Below are 20,012 nucleotides of genomic sequence, written 5' to 3' on the forward strand. Positions count from 1 at the left end.
AACTTGTCTCTCCTTTTCTCTCTAAGAGGCCGGCCCCCTTAGAGGGTGGATCTAGCAATCCCACTACTCCAAGGTCACTCATTCCTTCTCCAATCTCTCCTTGGTGTGGAGACTTAGAGGTTCTCAATTTTGAGAACTTGGAGAAACCTTTTCATCCATCCAAATCCATAGATTTTAGATGCAAGGAATGAAGGCCCTCTCCTTGGGTGATTAGCCTTTGCTTATGCAAAGAGGAATCTACAAAGGTATAAATCTCAACTCACTTTGTTTTGAGTTGATTCTTGGTTCACCAATCTACTAGGCTTTGAATTTCATGGGTAATGTTTTGTTTTTGAATGCATGCAAGCATGATTCCGCCTTTTAATTGTTAAATGCATGCTATAGATGTTATTCAAATGAACATGTTTTCACAAAATCATCCTTCAAGTGGTATCAGAGCCTAGGTCTAGTAGTTGGTGAATCCTTTTGGGTTTTGTAGTTCATAGTTTTGATTTAAAAGTTGTAATATGTTACAAGCTTTATTCTTGTTTCTTTGAATGTAAATTTTGTTAGAAAATTTGTCATCTCAAATGTTGTAGATGTAGTTCATATGAGCATGAATATTGGAGCTAAAATTTGGTGCCATGATTTTGGGAAAATTCGGCCAAATACATAGGGTGATTTTTTGGGTTCTTGTTTGACTTGTTAAAAGTGTTTTAAAGTGACTTTTGGAACCCCTATGTACCCTAGTTTGGTTATATGTTATTTCCCTAAAGTTTGAATGGTTTTGGAATGTTTTTGGGTGAAAAATGTTCATGGAAATTTTTTGAGTTTTTCATGAATGTTCTTCATTGTTCTTGACATTTTAGCCAAGAACAAAAAGTTTTGTGTTTTGATTCAAAGTTTTGATTTATTTCATAAAGTTTATGTTTTATGATTTTCAAATGTTTAAATGTTTTAGATATTTGTTTAAATGGTGTAAGAGATATTGGTGGGTGTGTAAGGATTAATTTCCTTTCACACACACCACTTGCACCACTTGATTGCTTTATGTCAAAACTCACAAATCAATACACACATCACTCCATTTCTTCTTCCAAAACCAGCCACCCCCTAGTGGGGGTACTTTTGGGGCCTTTTATGCAATTACATAAAGTTTTGATATTTTTGTGTATTTGCACTTTGGCCCAAAAGTTTACGTTTTTACGTTTAGGTCCAAAAACGCTAAAGGACAAATTGTTTTGCTCCTTTAATGAAGTTTTTACATTGTTTAAATTTTGGGTTCTAGTGTAATTACATGAAGTAGTGGACTTTTGTGTTCTTACAAAGTGACCCCAAAAGTTTATGTTTTTGCAATATTGCCCAAAGGTTGTGGTAATTGCATTTTGGCCCAAATTAGGTTGAGAACAAAATTTTTTTGTCTCTTTAAATGAGAATTGGATTTTCATTTCATTTAGCTCCATTTAAATCAATTTTATGGATACAAAAACCAAATGAAAATGTTGCATTCAATTTAATTAGTTAAAGTGTTAATTAATTAAAGGATGATTATGAACCTAAGCCTAATATAATTGAGCTATGTGAAAGGCCGTTTCAAATGTGTTTGAACCATGGGAATGTGTAGATTAGATTTTGGTTTTAATTTGATTTGATCAAATGTTGTAAAAGGGCATAAGCCCTTCTTTACTTTAAGGTAATTTGTTTTATGCAAATGTTGTAATGAGCATAAGCTCACCTTTACTTTGAAGTACTTCTTTCTTGCTTTATTTGATATGCATGAAAATGAAGTAGTTGGGTCCAATGCCCCTAAGACAACACGCCTTAATGTGATTAAACGCGTAACTAAAATCAATCTCCATCCCTAGACCGAGATTCAACAAAAGGCTCGTGTTGAATCTAAACAAAGGTTCATAGTCATCCTAAGGCCCTAAGGCAACTATATAGTCCACCAAATGAATGCAAAGTTTATGTTAGTAGTATCATATACTCTTGCTTTAAAAACCGTTTTATAAGCATAGTGGGAGTATTATATACAACTAAAACAATCAAATGGACCAATAGTTGTAATAGGACCAAAATTGTTTTAATAAAGATTAAAATGAATATTTATGTGTGATGAGACCTAAAAACCCTCAACCAAACCATTATTAAGTTGATAAGCGTGAGAGTGCTTTGAACACTCTTTCGTGGCCTTCCACCATGGTAGGCTCCGATCGTTTGTGACTCGTACACCGGCTTCACCCTATAATGGGGGAGTACAAAGTGCGTGCTTACACTCAGGAGGAGTTCTATACACATACATGATGAAGTGAGGTAGGCAACGAGTTTAGCCAACATGATATAACTTTAAGGCTATGCTTGAACCCCTACACGAACTAGGTATGGTGGGAATGACTTAACTAAGTGCAATGACGCCAACATGATATAATTCTGAGGCAATCATTCTCTAGAAGCCAAATAAGATGGGTACTTGCAAGAGATGCAAATGAGTAAGCGTACTCTCTCATTATTATTAACGCTAGCCAACATGATATAATTCTGAGGTGGGCTTGGTAGTAGTGAGTCTCCCATAACCCTACTAAGAGTTTCCTCCAAAACTCTCGAATTCCAATGAGGGATATGGAATTTGCCAAAAATAGTGGGTGGTGCTATGTGATTTAAAGACCCAAATCAAATGGCTTAAAATCAATCAATTTATATTCGTTATGTATTTGTTTACCAATATATTTGCAAACGTTATCCAAAACTTGAAAAAGAAAAGCCGAATGCTTTAGTTTCCGGACATGGTACAACAATCCCAAAGATTGTCTTAAATGGATTGTAGAAGTACCTAAGTAGTCTCATCCTCACAATCTTCCTATTGATAATGTATCATTGGAAGAACATGTTAGATAATGTCTATCATAAAGAGGACAACACTTTTAATGTCATAATTCTTCAATTACAAATTGTTGTATGAAGAAATAAGAGTTGCTTTGAACAACCCTTAATCAATGCAAACATTAGTGCTTGTTTCTTTGTTACATGAACAAGGAACTTTAGAAGTAAGCACAAGGGCATGGACACTTTATGTGCCATGATTCTTCACTTACAAATTGTTGTATGAAGAAATGAGAGTTGCCTTGAACAACTCTTGAAAGTTTGTAATTATGTTTAGAACATAATGGTTGGTTGACAAAAAGAGTCCATCAACATGGACTTATGATGATTTTGAATCATTGAGTGTTGAAGTGTTAAAACCACTTAACGAGACGGAAACTAGGCTAGGACTTCACCTTTATATCCCTATCCTAATGGTTCACTAAGTTTATTGTAAACTATGTAGTGAACTATAACCACATGCTCTCCGAAATGTTTGATGTGTATAACACAATTGAAAAAGGTTTCAAGAGAGATAGTGGGAGTTTAGGGACCATGACTATTGTAGTCAAAGGTGAAAGTCAAATGAAGAAGATAAAAATTAACTCCAAGGGAACAAACTTTCTTTATAAAAGTATGGACATTGGAAGGGGTATTTGCAAGAAATGTCTTGCAAGTGTCAAGAACACACCTTTCGAAGGTGTTGTAAATTGTTCTTGAATAGTTCAAAACAGTTGGTTCTTCTACTTGAATGCTTGATTCCGTATTAGTAACTATGTTTTACAATCGTTGTAAAAGTGTTACTAATAAGAAGTAAAAGATATATGAGAGAAGAAAAAGGTGCTTCACATTCGGAACGGGAATAAAATATAGATCTCTGCGAAAGAAGATAGTACTTACTTCCTCATATGAACTACCAAAGAAATTGGAAAAACCAAAGATAGTCTTTACATTCCAATTTTAAGGAACTTAATTCCGTCACTATAGTAGAGATGGATGAATGCTTTGTTTGACAAAACATTGTTCTTTATTAATCAATGATTGGATTATAGTAATCTAATTGATTGTCTCTATAGTAGAGATGATATGGTAGTGTTAATTGTTTAGAATATAATGATGCTTAAAACCCAAAAGGTTGCAAGGTAGTGACTAATCCCAACTGAGTTGTGATACCTCTAAAACATAACTTATGAGTTGGTGAAAAATGGATGCTTTGGATCGTTAGATCCGGATCCAATACCTTCTTGTTAAAATTGTATAGAGGCGAAATGTTCGAATCTTTATTCTTTTGGAAAGAAGAAAGAATCACAAAATTGTTGAGGTTAATTCACTTAGATGTTAGTGGCACTTGTCCACAAACATAATACTACTCATGTTGTATGACATTCACCGAAGATCACTCTCGGTTGGACTATAGTTTATTTTGAATAAACACAAGTCCGAATACTTTGCAAAAGGTTTCAAAGAATTCAAGAAATGTAAGTTAATGAGTAAGACGTCTAAAGTATTTACCTCCTTAGATTTGATCCAAGGAAAAGTAACACTTTAGATGAGTTTCCTTGAAAGATATCAAGGAAAGAAGCATCATAAGATAATAAATTTCTCCATTAAGGAGAAGAACGAACTTAAATAAGATTTAGTTCGTTGGATGTTATCTATTACCCATATATAGGATATATACTTCTAAAAACAATATGATTGTCAATTAGAAGATCTTCCAAAATTTTCATGACTCCATAAGATGTAGTTGGAAAGAAAGACAAATCTTAAGCATGTTAAGATTTGGGGTTGTGTGCTAATTAGCAATATTTGTTTGATAACAATCTTGTGGGATATCCTTAAATTAACTTTTGGATATCGCTTCTATAAACCAACTAACAAATGTTGTTTTGTTGGGTAGTTCATTGTAATCCTACAATGTGATTTGCCTAAGAGCTAATGAACGAGAGATAAAACTCAAAGGATGGGTTCTTTGAGAGACAAGAAAGTAATCAACAAATATAACAACCTAGTTCCTATACCAAAGGCTCCAAGGTAGTCGAGAAGGATTTATAAACTATCTCAGTTGAATGGTTTGAACTTTATGACTATGTCATAGAGTTGCACCTCTTAATTCGAAAGAAATAAGAATGAAAATCCTTATGACTACATTGAGTGTATATACGATATATACTCAAGGAAATGGTAAAGTACCATTTGACCCGAAATAATGAAACCTTCATAAGCTAATTGGTAGCTTAAGGTGACTACAATCAAAGAGAATGGTTGACTTTGAAGAAACCATCTTTGAGATAGTCTAGGTTTCAATTAATTCGAAGATTGCTAGCTACAACTAAATTGTGATTCAATGTTTGGACATTATATGGGTTTCCGAAACCATTATTAAGATAGTCTTGATAATATATGTCCAAAACTATAAATCACAAGACATGTAAGTTGTAGAGATCCATCCATCATGAATCTTAGCAAGCTAGTGAGAGCTATAAGCATCTTATGAGAAAAGGATCAAATCGTTTGATTTCTCATAAAGATGTAAATGAATCTTTTGTTTACTAGGTTTACAAAAGGTTAGTGGGAGTTAATCATGTTCCTAAAATTTAAATATATATATGATATGTTAATTTTGGAAATGAAAAGAATACTTCTTCATTATAGTTATGACTTTAAAACATTATATGAAGATACAATGTATATGGGAGTTAATCATGTTCCTAAAATTTAAATATATATGATATATTAATTTTGGAAATGAAAAGAATACTTCTTCTTTAAAGTTATGACTTTGAAACATTATATGAAGATAGAATGTATATGGGAGATATAGTCTATATACATGGGATGGAAATCTATAATGATATATTTCATGATATAATTGGATTATATCAATCCCTAATAATAGACAATGGATGCTAGGAAGTTTCTCATATGATGATGAACTTCAATCAAATGGACAACTCTAGTAAGACTAAGGAGTTGCTCTTCTCAAAGAGAACGTACTCTTTGACTCCCAAAGAAATAATGCGTAAATAGAATCCTTTATGCATACGCAGAAAGGTGATTTATGTATTTCATATTGTATGAAAAACATTGATATGAGTTGTACCTAGAAAGGTGCAAGACGATATCAGTGCAAGCCCAGGATCAGAACCATGGCAACTGTCAAGTGAGTCCTTAAGTATTTAAGAAATACTAAAGGATAGATTCCTCAAAGAATGAGGAAGAATTAGAGTAACGTAATGGAAGCGTAAATGTATTAGATTATGAATCTAATCCATCATTGGATGTTTCTTCATTATGAATGAAGAGATAAACAGATATCTCTTTATTATGACTAAAGAGATATTTGGATGGAAACATTAAAGTAATGACTTTAGTGTGTTCCATTATGAATGCAAAATATATTGCCATATAGAAGTTTACAACAATGTTGTTTGGATGGGAAAGTTCATTTATGAACTCTCTATTCGGTTCCAACCAGAAAGTGTATGACACTAATGGGGCGATAGCTCAAGCCAGGGAATCAAGGTCTCATCAAGGTCCGAACTCATATGAGAGACTGAACCACATGATTGAGAATCATGTATAATGGTGACGTCGTTATTCTCAAGGTTGCTTCTATGGATAACATATAGATATCCATTGTCTAGGCCTACTACTCAGCCATTTATGAAATGACTACAGAAGAGGTATCATCACTGATGAACAAGCTGATTGGCTCTAGTGCAAGTGGGAGATTGTTGGAAATGTGCCCTAAAACCAATCATATGATGATACTTTACGGACATTTCACAAGTTAAACTAATCTAGTTTAATATCAAGGGCATAGATTATTGTTTTAAGCCGTCTCATACAAATGTTATATGCTTAAACGATAAGTCCAAGGAATATGTGATTGGGAGAATACGATCTAAAGAAGTTAGATTCATGAGACCATTCTTTCGTAGACACATCCTAAACGTTCCTGATAATAGGATTGCCAATTAGGCATTGACAGTCCGTTAAGATCAGTACGTGTTGTGTCTTCTCTCAGGGAGAGTGACTAGTCTCGAGTCATTGGTGTGTGTGACATCAAGACAAGTACGTAGGTGCTCAATAGAGAATGAGTTCACTGAACACGATCAACGAAGAGTTCTCATATTCATGTCACATGAGAACTCATGGTTGGGATAATGCAAAGTAGTCCTTTGACCTGAGGCATCACAGTTGTCTTGTGGTTAAGTCCTTGATCTTTGATTATGTCAAAGTCACCCTATCCGCGGGTGTCCACGGCATCGTTGGGGTTAAGCTACTTAGCCATGGAGGCAAGTGAATGCGCAACAAGGGATCTCTAACCTTCAAACCGTTTGAGGGAGAATACTCTATGATATGATTAAGAATCTTTGGCCATAGTATGAATGAGATTTAGGAAGGCGTTCCAAATCACATTCAAGGTAATCATATAAGCACACGAATCATATTGGATAGTAGACATGAATAAACTATCAAACCAAACAATGTGGTCAAGAGTATTGTATTAGAGAAAGACCGTATTGCATTTGTAATCCTAAACTGAATAGGTTCTCAACCTCTTCTGATTAGCTTGGGTAACCATGATATGCTGCTAGGTGTCACTCATGGTTTGTGGAAGCCCTAAACGTGTATAATCACTAAAGGGAGAATTGAAAGTAAGTTTCAATTCACAATCGATTTGAAAGAGTTTTAATCGCCCACTGCCTCGCTAAAAGGAACCTAATGGATCGTACACCGTGTAAGGTGGAGATTGAAGAAACAATGGAGATGAGTAAGAATAATTAAAAGGTTTAATTATTTATGGCAAGGATTAATTAATATGTTAATTAATCAAACGAATAAGTTCGTTAAAGACCTCGGGATAGTTTTGGACCTTAAGGCCCAATGGGCTTCGAACGTCAAGCCCATTGACTTAAGTTGTATGACAATTTAATGAATAAAGATTCACAAAGGCCCAAAAGCCCAAATCCCTAATGTGGCCGGGCATATGTGTTGAATTAGGGTTTTTGGTTCTTTAGGTCATTTATAGAAGTGACTATATAAAGAACTTTATAGCCTAAAATTCAAAAAAAAAAGGGTTCTTTTGGAGAAAATTGGTGAGAACTTGTCTCTCCTTTTCTCTCTAGGAGGCCAGCCCCCTTAGAGGGTGGATCTAGCAATCCCACTACTCCAAGGTCACTCATTCCTTCTCCAATCTCTCCTTGGTGTGGAGACTTAGAGGTTCTCAATTTTGGGAACTTGGAGAAACCTTTTCATCCATCCAAATCCATAGATTTTAGATGCAAGGAATGAAGGCCCTCTCCTTGGGTGATTAGCCTTTGCTTATGCAAAGAGGAATCTACAAAGGTATAAATCTCAACTCACTTTGTTTTGAGTTGATTCTTGGTTCACCAATCTACTAGGCTTTGAATTTCATGGGTAATGTTTTGTTTTTGAATGCATGCAAGCATGATTCCGCCTTTTAATTGTTAAATGCATGCTATAGATGTTATTCAAATGAACATGTTTTCACAAAATCATCCTTCAATGTATTGTAGGTTTAACACCCTTTGAGCCTTATTTAGCCTATTTTCATTGTTTGCCACATTTTTCCCGCCTAGCCTAGAATAGGACTATCCATACTCTTGTTCTTAAAGTATAGTGGAGCATGACTTAGATGGAATTCCTTTTGATCAAAAATATTGCAGAAATCAAGTGTGGGGGAATGATATGTATATGGGTAGGAAAAAAAAAGAGAGAGAGAGAAAAAACGTGAAAATAAGAAAAAAAGAAATAAAAAAAAAAGAGTTGTGAAATAAGTGAGAATGAGGTCACAAGTATTGGTTGTTGAAGAAAGGGTCCAAAAAGTTTGAATATGACCCTAAGTTGTACGAAATCCCCTTAGTGTTTCAAGTTATTTGCTGCATTCAAGAGTGAATTCTAAGTTGATTTCATTGATTTGCTTACTATTGCTTTAAGAACCTTTGTTTATCCTTATCTTTCTTTGTTAGCCAATACCCCTAGCCCCATTACAACCCTTAGACATCTATCTTGGTTGTTATGTGTTTCAATATGTGGAGTTTAGGATTGGTATGAGCATATGGTATCCCTGGTTCTCGTGTCTAAGTAGTGGCATTCCATTCATGAGATCATATATATACATGCATTGATAATTCCAGAAAGTGCTTTCTTTGATTATAACATATGCGAGTGGCTAGTCTACATGTTTACATCAATCTTCTCACATATACCTAGTATAGGGAGTGTAGTCAGAAAATCTGTGTGAAAATAGAGAGTACATCCGGTGAGGAATTGAGGGAATTCTCTAAGGCATGTTACCACCATCAAAACCATGTTTTAAATTGATTAAATACGAGCTAGTGAGTGGTGACTGTGATTAAGTATGCACTCGAGGGTAGGGATGGCTAAAATCTATGTGAGTAGTGATTTTTAACATGTCATATTCCATTGGAAACCCTGAGACAAATGTTAGAAGGTTTAGCTTATGTTTTGTTTGTTATGTTTGTCTTGTTTTGCTCGAGGACTAGCAAAAGCTAAGGGTGGGGGAATTCGATAGGAGCATATTTATGCGACTTAGTTAGCTTGTTTTCTTGCATTTTCATAGTTAGTTTGTGTTTATTATAGTGTTTTAAGCTATTTTAGTGTGTTTGTAGGTCTAAATGATAAAGTTGGCAAGAAAGTGCAATTTGGCGCATTTTAAGGAAGTTTTGGGCATCAAATGGATAGCTTATGAGTGGAGCAAGATGGATAGATGAATTTGAAGTTAAAGAGGCTAGGAATGTGCTGAAAAGATGAAGAAAATAAATCCAAGACAAAGAAGATAAGGAATCAGCTTAAAAGAAGGAGGCATTATCAAAAACCTTATCCAACCTTATCTAATCCAAACTAACCTTATCTTATCTTATCCTTTCCTAATCTAGCATTATCCAATCTTATCTTATCCAAATCAGTTTGTGCCTTAATTCCAGCCATTTATAAGGGATAATTATGCATTTAAAATACATATTTCAGATTCTAGAAGCCTTATCTCCTCTCCCTACAAAAGTGGCGCCCCAACCCCTTCTATAACCCCTTTTCCTAGTTGTGCTGCACCCTATATCCTTGTTCATGATGGTTTTTGATGTGTCATCCTAATTTCCCTTGGTTTCTGATTGTTTTAACCCATTCCACTTGGGTTTTGGAGTGCCAATCCTTTTCCAATGCTACCTAGGCCGTGCCTTTTCTCCCTATAAATATAATTGCTGCAGCATTCATTCAAATCACCACACTCTACCACCATTTACTACAAATTCGTGCCATATACACCTATACACATTCATCCCATTGTGCCGCATATTTGCAAGGAGAAAGGAGAGGAGACCCTTGGAGCTGTGCTTGCCATTCAAGACGTTGGATTGTTGGAGCGTTTCTAGGTGTATTCTATCCATTGTTTTAATGTTTAAATTTAATTATCTTTGTTTAATTGCGAACATGAGGAGCTAAACTCATTTTAGCTAGGGGGAAATTCAAAGCCATGAACATATTTGCAATATGAATTGATTACTTCCAGTTGTGATTTCATGAATCGTGAATGCAATTTACTTAACTGTTTGATAAAGAACTTATTCTTGTTTGTTGATTAAGGGTGCACACTTAGTTTGCATGCAGGGATTTGATGCTAAAATATAAGGGAGTTTCACCTAATCATTATGAACTTATATTTATAAGTAGTGGAGGTTGCTAGTCACGATCACGTTAAGTGAATTCCTGACAGGAGTATCATGATGTTCATAGTTACGAATGCCTTGGCAATGCTTATGATTTTCACAAAGCTTAATGATCTTTGATTGTATCTCTATTATGCTGTCATGTAGGGAACTATTGAAGAATAATTTGGTTGCCGATGCGTTGTCCATCCAATTCAATGACTTAAGGAAAATCTGAGGGTGAATTAGTGTTTTTCACGGTTAATCTGGGGCGTTGAGGTTCATGGTTTATTGGAAAAGCAACTGGAAATCGTTTTGTATGCAAGTGTGTCATGTGTGGAGAAGAACCCTCTAGCTAGCCAATCACCCATATTTCCCCCAAATTCGTGTCTAATTTGTCTAAGTTTTTAATTTAATTGTCTTTACTTTAAATTCGTCAAAAACCCAATCCCTTTTATTTTGTTGTGTCAAGTTAGTTAGAATATGTCCAATTTGTGTTTTAAAGTGTTTTGAGTCAAGTTAAAATCAATTTTCGTCCAATTCACCCTCTAGTGTCTAATTTGAGTCTATTTGATTGTTTTGTGTTGTTTTGAGTCTTTTTAGTTTGTTTTGAGTTCTTTAAGTCTAATTAAGTGTTTTTAAGTCTAGTTTTATGTTTTTGAGTCATATTTGTGTAGATTAGCAGCCCTAGTTAATCCCTGGCCTAGAACGATCCCTACTTTCATATACTACAACTATATTAATAGGGTTTAATTTGTGTGTTAAAATATTTCACATCACAGATAAGGGAAAATGGTGCTAAAAGTGGAGAATTGAATAAGGATTCTGATGTAGACAAAGAATTCAAAGTGGAAACTGAATATGGTAATGAATATGGCCCTTTTAAGAAACCAATAACAGTAAAAAACGTCTGAAATAAATGCTCCATTACTGGGATGTCTTGGCATTCTATAACAGCCTCTTTAACCTTATAAAACAGAGAGTTTTAACCACTTTTACATAAGCTTCCCCTTGGGGTCACCCAACCCTCTTCTCTGTCTTTGGTCTTTCTTCTGGAAATAAAATCCTTTCTGCATTCACCATCCGCTACCACCGAAGAAACCACGCAGCCGCATTGTTCTTGGAGAAGTTCAACATCAGAATTGCTTTAAGGGGGTTTCTTCTACGAACTTTAATTTTACTCATGTTGTTCTTGATATTTATATATTTTGTAATCATGTTGTGTAATTAAGTTCATAGCTGGGGATTTCGATGTAGCCTTGCTAAACTACTCTATGTTATTAAGTTAAAGTATTCACACTACCAATCTGTGTTCTTGTTTCATTCACTGATTTTATAGTATAATTTGTTTGTTAATCTTAATGTTTGATCACCATTAGGGCTACTTATGAATTATTTGATCAAGGTTATAGTACACATCATGCTTAATGTTGGTGACATGTGAATGAATGAAGAAACTGCTATGCATACATCCTGCCATGTGATTTCTTTGGTTCTTCGAAGTTTTCTTATTCTTAATGGATTCTTATTTGGTAATCTAAGTTGAACATCACAACTAGGTTGAAGATTAGGAGTACTTGATCACAACCACACGTCAAATGGATGATCATAAATAAGTAAAAGGAACCCTAGTTGCAAATTGGAAAGTTGAATACGCTTTGACTTAATTTTTATTGAATTGGCTTGCAATGGTGAAATCGATATTCCTAGTTCCATTCCCATTATTTCTGAATCAATCTATCATTGATCTTTATCTTGTCTTGCATTTTAAATTACTTTAGCTTTCAACACAAACATGGAAATTCAGTTTTCATTTGCATTTTCTTTAGGGTTCACATAAAGCAAGTAATTTGTAGAGTTCTAATTAGTCCATGTGGTTCGACACCCTTACTTGTGCTATTATACTATGCACTTAAAAGGAACACAACAGGACCCATTAAGATATCGGGTATAACACGAAAATGACATAAACACGAAAAACACGACACGAATGTCAGGTGTATTCTCCCTTAAATTAAACATCGTCAGCAACTTGAACGTATATGCGTCACTGTTATTAAAATCCCTACTTAGTGTCGCCTAAGCCCCGCCTAGGTGTTAGGTGGCTAACCACCGCCCCAATTAATGCCTAGGTATTTGAAAATTAAGAAATGACGCTTAGACCTGCTGAGGTGCCCGCCTAAGTTACGACTCACCCCGTCTAGCCTACCCAGACCCACCTAGCCTGCCCGGATCTGCCTAGGCACCCACCTAAGTTGCGACTCACTTAGACGGAAAATAGATAGCTTTCATTTTGTATTTTATTTTTTTTTCAGTAAATTGTAAAAGACTTGTTGAATACTTAAATGAACACACGTTATATGCTTGTTCCCTATATTTTCATTATGTTCCAATACTTCATAACATTTATGTCATTCTATTTTGTAGTTTACGATGAAATTATATATATTTTAAATATAAATAGACACTTATTTACACGAAATATAATAGATTTAGTGATAGGAGCATATTTATGCGCCTTAGTTAGCTAGTTCTTATGCATTTATGTTGTGTTTTCTTAGATAAGTTAGTCTTTTAAGCTATTTTCATGTGTTTTCAGGTTTTAAGGACAAAGTAAGCAAAAAGATGCAATTTGGAGCATTTTGGAGCAAAATTGAGCTAGAATGGAGCTCATGCATGTGGAGCACAAAGAATGGACGAATTTGAAGGATTGAAGAGCTAGGAATGTGTTTCAAAGTTGAAGACTTGAAGATGCAAAGTTTCCTAATTGAAGTGGGAAAGTGCTTAATTGAAGATGAAATCCTAGTCAAGCATGGATTCCTAGTTGAAGAAGGATTCCTAGTTGAAGAATGATTCCTAAGTGAAGTTGGATTCCTAGAAGATTGAAGTTTCCTACTCAAACAAGGTTTCCTACTTGAAGAAGGGAAGTTAAAGCCAAAGAATCAGCTCAAGTGAAGACACCTTATCCAAAACCCTATCCTATCTTATCCTAATCCTAATCCACTTATATTTCAGCTACTTGGGAAGATTCCTAGCTATATTAGGATGCTTAAAATCAGATTTCTAGAAAACCTAATCCTTTCCTACAAAAATGGCGCCTAGAACCTTTCTAGAAGACCTTTGCCTTGCATTGCAAATCAGCCACTCTACCTCCACTTTGTGCCGTGAGTTTTTACCCAATTCCCTTGGGATTTTGGTTTCTAGAAGCCCTTATCCCTTCCTAGATAAGTGCCGCACCTTATCCTCCCATTCCCTTTGGATTTCTGATTTGTTTTCCTTCAAGGATTGTGTTTTATTTTCCTATGCAACTTAGGCCTTTAAATCCTTTTCCTTTGCTACCTAGGGGCTGTGATTTTCAGCCTATATATATGTAGTGCCGCACCCTTTCATTCACACCACCCTCTACCATATTTTCACTACACCATTCACCCAAACATCCCTCTTGTGCCGTGAGTTTGCAAAGGAGAAGGAAGGAGACTCTTGGAGCCGTGCATGCCATTCAAGGAGCTTGGATTGTTGGAGCGTTTCTAGGTGTTTTCTATCTTTATGTCAATGTTTAAATTTATTTATCTTTGTTTATTTGCGAACATGAGGAACTAATTCCTTTATAGTTAGAGGGGAATTCAAAGCCATGATCATATGTTTTATATAACTTGATTTCCTCCAGTTATGATTTCATAAATCGTGAATGTGGTTTACTTATCTATTTGATTGATAACATGTTTATGTATGTTGATTGAGGGTCGACACTTAGTTTGCATGCATGAATTTGATGCTAGAGTATAAGGGAATTTCACCTAATCGTTATTAACTTATATGCATAAGTAGTAAAAGTCGCTAGTCACGATTGTGTTAAGTAAATCCTTGGCAAGAGTAACATGCATATTCCATAATTATGAATGCCTCATCAATGCTTATGATTTCCATTGAACTTAATGATATTTGATATGTGTCTCTATCATGCGTATTCCATAGTTAGGGTCCTTGATAAGAATAATTTGGTTGTAATGCGTATTCCATTCAATTCAATGAATCTAGGGAAATCTGAGAATTAATTGGTGCAATCTAGTTAATTTGGGGCATTGTCATTCATGGTTTGTTGAAAGAGTAACTGGAAATCGAGTCGTATGCATATGTTTCATGTGTGGAGAAGGAACCCTCTAACTAGCCTTTCACCATTCTATTTCATCAATTTTGTGAGTCTTTAAAGTTTGTTTACAAAGTTTATGTTTTAAAAATTCAATTTCGTCAAAACCAAACCCCTTGCTTTTAAGTCTTGTTTTTAGAGTCAAAACTTGTTTCCTTTAAGTCTTTTGAGTCTTTTAAGTTTTATTTTCGTCCAAATCACTTGTTAGGTCTAGAATTGAGTTTTTTTTTATTGTTATTTGCTGTTTTGAGTGTTTTAAGTTAGTTTTGAGTTTATAGAGTTTAGTTTAGTGTTTTTTATCTTATATTTGTTGATTAGCATCCCTAGTTAATCTCCGGTCTAGAACGATCCCTACTTGCATCATTACTACAATTGTCATCAATAGGGTTTAATTTGTGTGTCAACTTAATTTTCACATCATTTAGTAAAATGCTCCTAATCCGCCTAGGTGCTAACCCCAACTCGCCGTCCGACTATCGCCTAATATCTTTTAGAACTTTAATAACCTTAATATGTGTAATGATCATGCGTCTCAATGCTGTGTGTCCCATAATAGTTCCATTCTTCTACCATTTCTTGTGAAAAATAATAAAAAAATGAAGTAATATAAATAGTCAGTATCTGTTCTTCCACCGAAAATGAGAATAATTGAGATTGTTTAAGCAACTTGAGTAATCGTTGACGTCTTGCCAGTTGATTATGAGCAGCTTTATCGAGACCAGAAGCGAATTGTGCAAAGGCTTCTAATTCTGCAAATTAGTGGAGTGTTGTTAGGCAGAACCAGAACCAGAACCAGATAGATAGAGAGAGAGAGAGAGAGAGAGAGAAGGAGAAGACGACGATGCGGAAATCAGGTAGCAGCATTATCAAGCATTTCAAATCATCATCGTCTAGTATCATCGGATCCTTGGCTCTCACCTCTCCCACTCCACTCACTCCACCTCCTCCTTCATTTCCTCAAATTCTCCGAATCCTGGCGGCCGGAGATTTAAGTAATTTCTGCTCTCGCCGGTTTGAATCCGTCAAAGCAGAAACGATGCGGGATTCGGATAATACTCATCGCACTCACGATCGGGTATCTTATGAATCTTCAATTTCCAGTTTGATTGTGTCTGTCTGTTCGGTCAAACGATACTTCATTAACAAAACAAGCATATACACATAAGAGGTCGGCGGGATCTGTTATGTATAGCCGTGCAAGAGTTTGCTATTTTCACTCCGATGGAGTTATTACCTCCGAGAAATTGAGGTGGTGTTTAAGTATCTTGGATGAATTACAAGATGAGACATTCTTGCATAATTTCATAAATTTGCTTCCGAGACGCCCCATGAGCTTGCACATTGCACAATGCACATATAATCGCTGAAGAATATCGCTTTTTCATTACAGGCCTTAGAGTTTCCAGAAGGAAAGGTCAAGTTCACTCCTAAAATGAGGTTCATATCTGAGACTGCTAAGGAGCGTGAGTGCTGTTATCGCATCCTTGACGACAATGGGAACCACATTTTGTCTAGCAACCATGTACAGGTACTAGAAATTCTCTCTGTCTCGCTTCCAATAATGAGTTTCCATTTTCTTTTTCACAAACACGAATACAAGATAAGCCGTAGGAAGTAACTTGTGACTTATGGATTACCAATTTAAACAGGTCAGTGAGGAAGTTGCTGTGAAAATGTATACGAACATGGTTACTCTTCAGACCATGGACACCATTTTCTATGAAGCACAAAGGCAAGGAAGGATTTCATTCTATTTGACCACAGTCGGTGAAGAGGCCATCAATATTGCCTCAGCGGCAGCACTCACCATTGACGACATTGTCTTTCCTCAGGTTTCCACCACATATATGTATATATGAGAACTTTCAATACTATAACTATCCTTTCTAGTTAAATACGCCACACCTACATTCCTACTCATTAAGATTTCAATTCCTTTTTTCCTTATCAGATGATTCAATGGTTTACCATGAGAGGTGCTGAGAGAAGTTTTCTTTGACATGCATGCAGTACAGGGAGGCAGGAGTGCTATTATGGCGCGGTTTCACTCTACAAGAATTTGCAAACCAGTGTTTCAGTAACAAATCTGATTATGGAAAAGGCAGGCAGATGCCAATCCATTATGGGTCTAACAAGCTCAATTACGTCACTGTAGCATCAACCGTGGCGTAAGATATAAATGATTTTATGTAGGAGATTATTTTTGGCTGATATTTTGACCATTTTCAAATGTTTCACTAAAATGATTAAGGTCACACCACCAATAATTTATATTGCTTTCCAGTTCACAACTTCCACATGCTGTTGGTGCTGCGTATTCTTTAAAGATGGATAGGAAAGATGCATGTGTGGTTGTGTATGTTGGTGATGGCGGCACAAGTGAGGTAAACTACCACTGAATTTTATCCTAAAACTGCTCACGCCTCCAACGTTTTTAATAGCCTTAGGCGAATATAATTAAAAGCGGCGAACAAGTTTATTAAGTCCCTAATGTTTCTGTTGATTCAAAAATCTTATTATAGCCTCAAATGCATTTATCCCATTGATGCCCAGCATTTCAATATTTTTGTTAGTCCTACAATAGCCACCATGTTTCGTGGTCAGAGTCTAGTAATATAATGATGAAGGCTTTCTGTGGCTATGATAAAAACAAAATCAAGTGTAATCAATCAACAGTGGCGGGGTGTCCCTATAGTTTAGAGGTCATTGGTTTTGGTTGTTCCCTTCTGATGAATCAATTTATGTTAGGGTGATTTCCATGCTGCTTTGAATTTTGCGGCTGTTAAGGATGCTCCGGTTATATTCTTTTGTCGGAACAATGGATGGGCTATCAGTACACCTACATCAGACCAGTTTCGGAGTATTCTATCTCTCTGCTTGTATCTTTACAGTTTCTATCAACCGAAGTCTGCTGATGCATAGAATCAAAGTAATAATTTATTCCTTTTCTTTGGGCAGGTGATGGTGTTGTTGTCAAAGGCCGGGCCTATGGAGTTCGAAGCATCCGAGTAGACGGTAATGATGCACTTGCTGTGTATGGTGCAGTTTATGCTGCCCGCGACATGGCAATCAAAGAACAGAGACCAATCTTAATTGAGGTAATGAAAAGGATTCTTATTTGGTTTCCTGGCCTTGTTAGCCAATTGTGTCTTCAAATTTTAATGTTTGGTTTTGACCTTTTCCATTGATAGGCATTAACATATCGAGTAGGACACCATTCCACTTCAGATGATTCGACGAAGTATCGTCCAGTCGAAGAGATTGAATGGTGGAAAATGGAGCGAGACCCTATATCTCGATTTAGAAAGTGGATGGAAAACAATGGTTGGTGGAGTGATAAGCAAGAGTTAGAGGCCAGAAACGATGCGAGGAAGCAGGTAAGACGTACTATTATTTTATGAAGGGAAATAATGACGAACTATTAGAAATTAGAAACTCTTCTTCCATGTCTTTGTTAATCATATTCTCTCCAGTTTAATGACTTCTAGTGATACCAAGGATTAGGATGACTAGCTTTATGCTAAATTTTAAGAGAGATGTTTTCGAAAACAAAAATAGATATTTTTTTTTGTCGTAAAATTTTATTGACAAAGGAATTTTGGGAGTAGAAGTTACGTTGTCCCATTCTACATGGATCATCTGTGAACAGTGAGCACTATAATACTCCATAGTACACATCTTTAATAGTCATATAATGATATGCTTTACTTTGGAGCACCTTGTTATGCAATAACTTGCCATGAGATATGTTGGTTTGAAAAATATCGACATGGAATTGATTTTCTCGTTAAACTCTACTTCCAGAAAACCCCTAACTTCTACTTTCGTTGAACTTGATTCTAAAATAACGGAAATCAATTTTTGAGAGATTGTTTTCAACAATATTCCTAAGTAGCTTCCCAAGAGCCGGAACCTTTTTTTTTTTTTATTGTATGAGGAAAATGTTCTTGGGAGCAGCCTCTCCATAAATGGAGGTAAGGCTAGCCGACATTCACCTCTCCCAGACCCTGCGTAAAGCGGGAGCCTTGTGCACTGGGTACGACGACAAGGAAAATGTTCGTGCAAATTTCTGTTCTCTAACTTGAAATCTCCTAATCCATCCTTCAAAACATGTTGAACAGATATGGAAGGTGTAAGATCCAAATATAAGAATTGTGTTTTCTGAATTATTCTTTATGCGTTTTTGTTGCAATGCAGATATTACATGCAATCCAAGAAGCAGAAAAAGTTGACAAACCTCCAGTTGCTGACATTTTCACAGATGTATATGACTCTCCCTCTTCCGATCTCCACGAGCAAGAGAAATTGCTCAGAGACACAATTCGAAGACATCCCTGTGATTACCCATCCGACGTGCCTCTCTAACTTCTGACTTGTAACTTTTCTTTATGTGCAGTGCAGAAGTGTAGATAAAGCATATTTTCCTTACTAATAAAATGCTGACTGTGATTCCCTTCCATTTACTTTGGTTTGGTTTGGGATTGTGGTTCTTTCAAATACAGCAGCTTATTTATTAAAAAACCTGGAACATTAAATGTGTTTGATAAAACAAAAAATAAAAAGTGCTTTTATAAAAAACTGTTGTCAATGAAAGTAGAAAAGTATAGAAAAACAAAAGAAGAGTCTATTAAAAAAATGTGTTTTTTTTTCTTTTCTTTTTTTAAAGCATAATAATTAATCAATACTCATTTAATAAAATTTTTAAATAGCAAGTATACCCCCACATGTTTTACAAAATTACAATCTTTACCCTTACATTGCTATCTTCGACAATTATTATATTACATTAAATACTATATCATTTGTAATCATTTAACATATTTAAAGCAACTTATATAAAAGTTTATCAAACACTTAAGTGCTGTTTATTTTTTTAAATTAAAAACATTTTCCCATAAAAAGAAAGTTTATCAAATACTCAACAACTTTATTTTACAGCACAATAATACCAAATTTGCCCTTTGTCTATCTCAAACCCTGAATATATTATTCAATACCTGTTATGGTTCCTCATATACACAAGGGGGAAGTTGTGTACCGATAAAGTGTGTATATTTTGACAGATTTATATAGAATTAATTGTGTATTTATTTATGTACATGCAGTATCATAATCTACTGAAGAATAAGAGTTGAAAAAAAATAATGCAATAGTGTCTTGATGCAGGGAAAGACCTGAAATTCCCAAAAGAGCCCGATCTAGTACACAAAAGATAGGCGCTAAAATTATTGACTAAAACTATGATTTTTTGTTAATCAAAATGTCCAAATTTCCCCACCTTCTAACAAGAAGTGGTTTTTATATCCTCTCTAGATCCAACCCATCTGGATCCT

The 20,012-nt window shown here is 35.4% G+C and overlaps 1 protein-coding gene across 1 annotated transcript; it reads left to right on the forward strand.

Moving 5' to 3' along the window:
- The first annotated feature begins 15,259 nt into the window (after positions 1-15,259).
- LOC103401787 (2-oxoisovalerate dehydrogenase subunit alpha 2, mitochondrial-like) lies at positions 15,260-19,138 on the forward strand. Its single transcript, XM_008340506.4, has 10 exons — positions 15,260-15,754; positions 16,070-16,207; positions 16,329-16,511; positions 16,690-16,847; positions 16,964-17,063; positions 17,428-17,539; positions 17,638-17,777; positions 17,871-18,056; positions 18,877-19,059; positions 19,094-19,138. Exons 1-9 carry the CDS (start codon positions 15,521-15,523, stop codon positions 19,042-19,044), a joined length of 1,419 nt encoding a protein of 472 aa, XP_008338728.2. The 5' UTR covers positions 15,260-15,520; the 3' UTR covers positions 19,045-19,059; positions 19,094-19,138.
- The last annotated feature ends 874 nt before the right edge of the window (positions 19,139-20,012 follow it).

This window comes from Malus domestica, chromosome 01 (genome assembly GCF_042453785.1).
Source record: "Malus domestica chromosome 01, GDT2T_hap1".
NCBI classification, from domain to species: domain Eukaryota; kingdom Viridiplantae; phylum Streptophyta; class Magnoliopsida; order Rosales; family Rosaceae; genus Malus; species Malus domestica.

What these genes read in the sequence shown, in the direction of transcription:
- LOC103401787 (XM_008340506.4), top strand. Translation starts at nt 15,521, where the DNA reads ATGCGGAAATCAGGTAGCAGCATTATCAAGCATTTCAAATCATCATCG. An exon ending in CTCATCGCACTCACGATCGG is followed by an intron (nt 15,755 to 16,069) that starts GTATCTTATGAA and finishes TTTTCATTACAG; the next exon opens with GCCTTAGAGTTTCCAGAAGG. An exon ending in GTGATGGCGGCACAAGTGAG is followed by an intron (nt 17,064 to 17,427) that starts GTAAACTACCAC and finishes AATTTATGTTAG; the next exon opens with GGTGATTTCCATGCTGCTTT.